Here is a 601-nt window from a genome sequence, read left to right on the forward strand (position 1 = left end):
GCACTAAGGCTTGGCACTTCGTAATAAATAAGAGAAAGCAAACATCATTCACTTATTATTGGGCCGTTGAGAAAGAGGGCGTCTTTGAAAGCTGTCTGTGTGAAACTTGGAAACATCTTCTCTTGGGGGACTGAACTCGTCCTTCTCCAACCCAGCTTCTTCTTGAGAGCTCCCTCCCGGTGGACTCCGGACACGGTTAGCTGAGGGCAACAGTCCTGCCCAGAGTGATGTCCCAACTCGATCCCGGAGCTGAAGCAGTAAGTGGGGGACAGGAAGTGAGCGCGGGTGCCGACTGGGCGAAGAGCGCGGCGCGGGGGCAGCTCGGGGAGAACCCGGCTGGGAGGGGAGGGGCGGGTCCCAGACCAGAGTCGCCCAAAGTGCCCGCGATGGCTGGCCCCGGGCGCGCGCGCGGGGGGCGCCCGCGGCCGGCGCTGCTGCTGCTGCTGCTGCTGCATCTGCGGTGGCCCCAGGTCGCCGGCGCTGCGGGTGCGCCCTGGAGCGGGCCGGGTACCACCCCGCACCTGCAGAGCATCTTCCTGGGCCGCTGCGCCGAGCAGATCGCACTGCAGAACCCGGAGCTGCGGTGAGCGTGGCTGGGGGC

At 65.2% G+C, this 601-nt stretch overlaps 1 protein-coding gene across 1 annotated transcript in view; it reads left to right on the forward strand.

Moving 5' to 3' along the window:
- The first annotated feature begins 386 nt into the window (after positions 1 to 386).
- BST1 (bone marrow stromal cell antigen 1) overlaps positions 387 to 601 on the forward strand; it is a 29,157-nt gene continuing 28,942 nt past the window's right edge. Inside the window, exon 1 of the mRNA XM_010857371.1 lies at positions 387 to 583. Coding sequence (XP_010855673.1) covers positions 387 to 583 — 197 coding nt within the window. The remainder of the gene's footprint in view (positions 584 to 601) is intronic.

Source organism: Bison bison, unplaced genomic scaffold (genome assembly GCF_000754665.1).
Source record: "Bison bison bison isolate TAMUID 2011002044 unplaced genomic scaffold, Bison_UMD1.0 scf7180017864379, whole genome shotgun sequence".
Taxonomy (NCBI): Eukaryota; Metazoa; Chordata; class Mammalia; order Artiodactyla; family Bovidae; genus Bison; species Bison bison.